Source organism: Benincasa hispida, chromosome 8 (genome assembly GCF_027475165.1).
Source record: "Benincasa hispida cultivar pf3 chromosome 8, pf3_genome.v1.1, whole genome shotgun sequence".
Lineage (NCBI taxonomy): Eukaryota > Viridiplantae > Streptophyta > Magnoliopsida > Cucurbitales > Cucurbitaceae > Benincasa > Benincasa hispida.
This window is the reverse complement of record NC_143485.1, coordinates 18550153-18551562: the sequence shown is the minus strand read 5'-3', so window position 1 is coordinate 18551562 and position 1410 is coordinate 18550153. Positions and strand designations below refer to the sequence as shown.

General features: G+C 34.8%; 1 protein-coding gene across 1 annotated transcript; it reads left to right on the top strand.

Annotated features, from left to right (window-relative positions):
• The first annotated feature begins 477 nt into the window (after positions 1–477).
• LOC150034413 (copper transporter 1-like) lies at positions 478–858 on the top strand. Its single transcript, XM_090316717.1, has one exon. The coding sequence runs from the start codon at positions 478–480 to the stop codon at positions 856–858; it is 381 nt and encodes a 126-aa protein (XP_090172843.1).
• The last annotated feature ends 552 nt before the right edge of the window (positions 859–1410 follow it).

Below are 1410 nucleotides of genomic sequence, written 5' to 3'. Positions count from 1 at the left end.
GAGAAAGAGAGAGAGCGAAAAAACTTAAAACCCAAAGGAGTAAAAGAGTGAGCAAATAAAGAGATCAGTGAAGATTCAAAAAACCTAAATTCAAACAAATGAGTAAGAGTAAGAGTGCTAGTGAAAGTAGTGAGAACGGAATCTTAATCTGTATGTACAAAGATTTGATGTAATAATTTCACGTTAATATGACATAAATATCATGTAAAAAACTAGTGAAGCAAATTTTATTTTGGACCCAAATTTTGAGTTCTTGATGGAACCCATATTAGAAAATTTAATAGAGTTTTAACATTTTTAAAATGTTGAAATAAATTTGAAATTAAAATAAGAAAAAGAAGCTTTAGTACTAGCCAACTTGTAGTACACTCGACGGCTCTTTTGATAGTACAATTCCAACTTCATTATTTCATAGCAATCCGAGAAAACAAGTTAAAAAAAATAAAATAAAATAAAATAAAAGAAATGGAAACCCACATGACATTTTTCTGGGGAAGGACGGCGGAGATTCTCTTCGCCGGGTGGCCTGGCCGGAGTTTCTTCTCTTACGCCGTCGCTTTAATCTTCGTTTTTCTCATCGCCTTCACCGTGGAGTGGCTATCACACACTAAATTCACCGCCTCCGCCTCAAGCAACGTCGCTGCCGGCCTGGTTCAGACCATCCTGTACGGCGTCCGGGTGGGGCTGGCTTTTATCGTTATGCTGGCCGTCAAGTCGTATAATGTCGGAGTTCTCCTGGCGGCGGTGGCCGGATATTCAATCGGATTCTTGGTTTATGGGAGTCGGGTTTTTGGTCGATCGAAAATTGAACTGAATTTGAATTTAGAGTCTTCTGATCTTCCACCACTTAATTGTTAGTAAGGTGAGAGATCAAATCATCCACCATTAAAAAGGTCAAAAAAATTACCCTTGATTATATTAGTAATAAAGCTGTCTTTATTTTATTTTATTTCATTTAAGTTTAGTTGTAGTGTATTAAAAAAAAAAAAAAAAGTGTGTAAATTTGTAATCATCTCAAATTTTGGATTTTATTCTCAAAATTTGTTGACGTTGTATGTAGAATTTTAGTTATTTTTAAGTTCCTAGTGTAGTGTAGGATCGATGCGGTTTTGCTAAGATAAGTTTGAATATTCTTTTAATGTGGGGATTCTATTAGTACCATTTTTTTTTCATCCTAAAAAGGTTAATAATTCTACCCATATTTTAGGGGCTTTAGTTTTCTCTCATGGTCGTTTTTTTTATCAGGAAAGATTTTTTTTTTTTTTTTCAAATAGTACTCTCCTCAACCCCTACTTCGTGATGAGTAGATTAGGGAGGGGTAGGTTGGGATGTCTACGGTTGGTCTATTGCCTAAAGAAAATATTTATTTTTCAAAACCTAAAAGGTTGTTTGGGGCGTTGAGATGATATA

Coding starts and splice junctions, on each gene's coding strand:
- LOC150034413 (XM_090316717.1), top strand. CDS start 478: ATGACATTTTTCTGGGGAAGGACGGCGGAGATTCTCTTCGCCGGGTGG.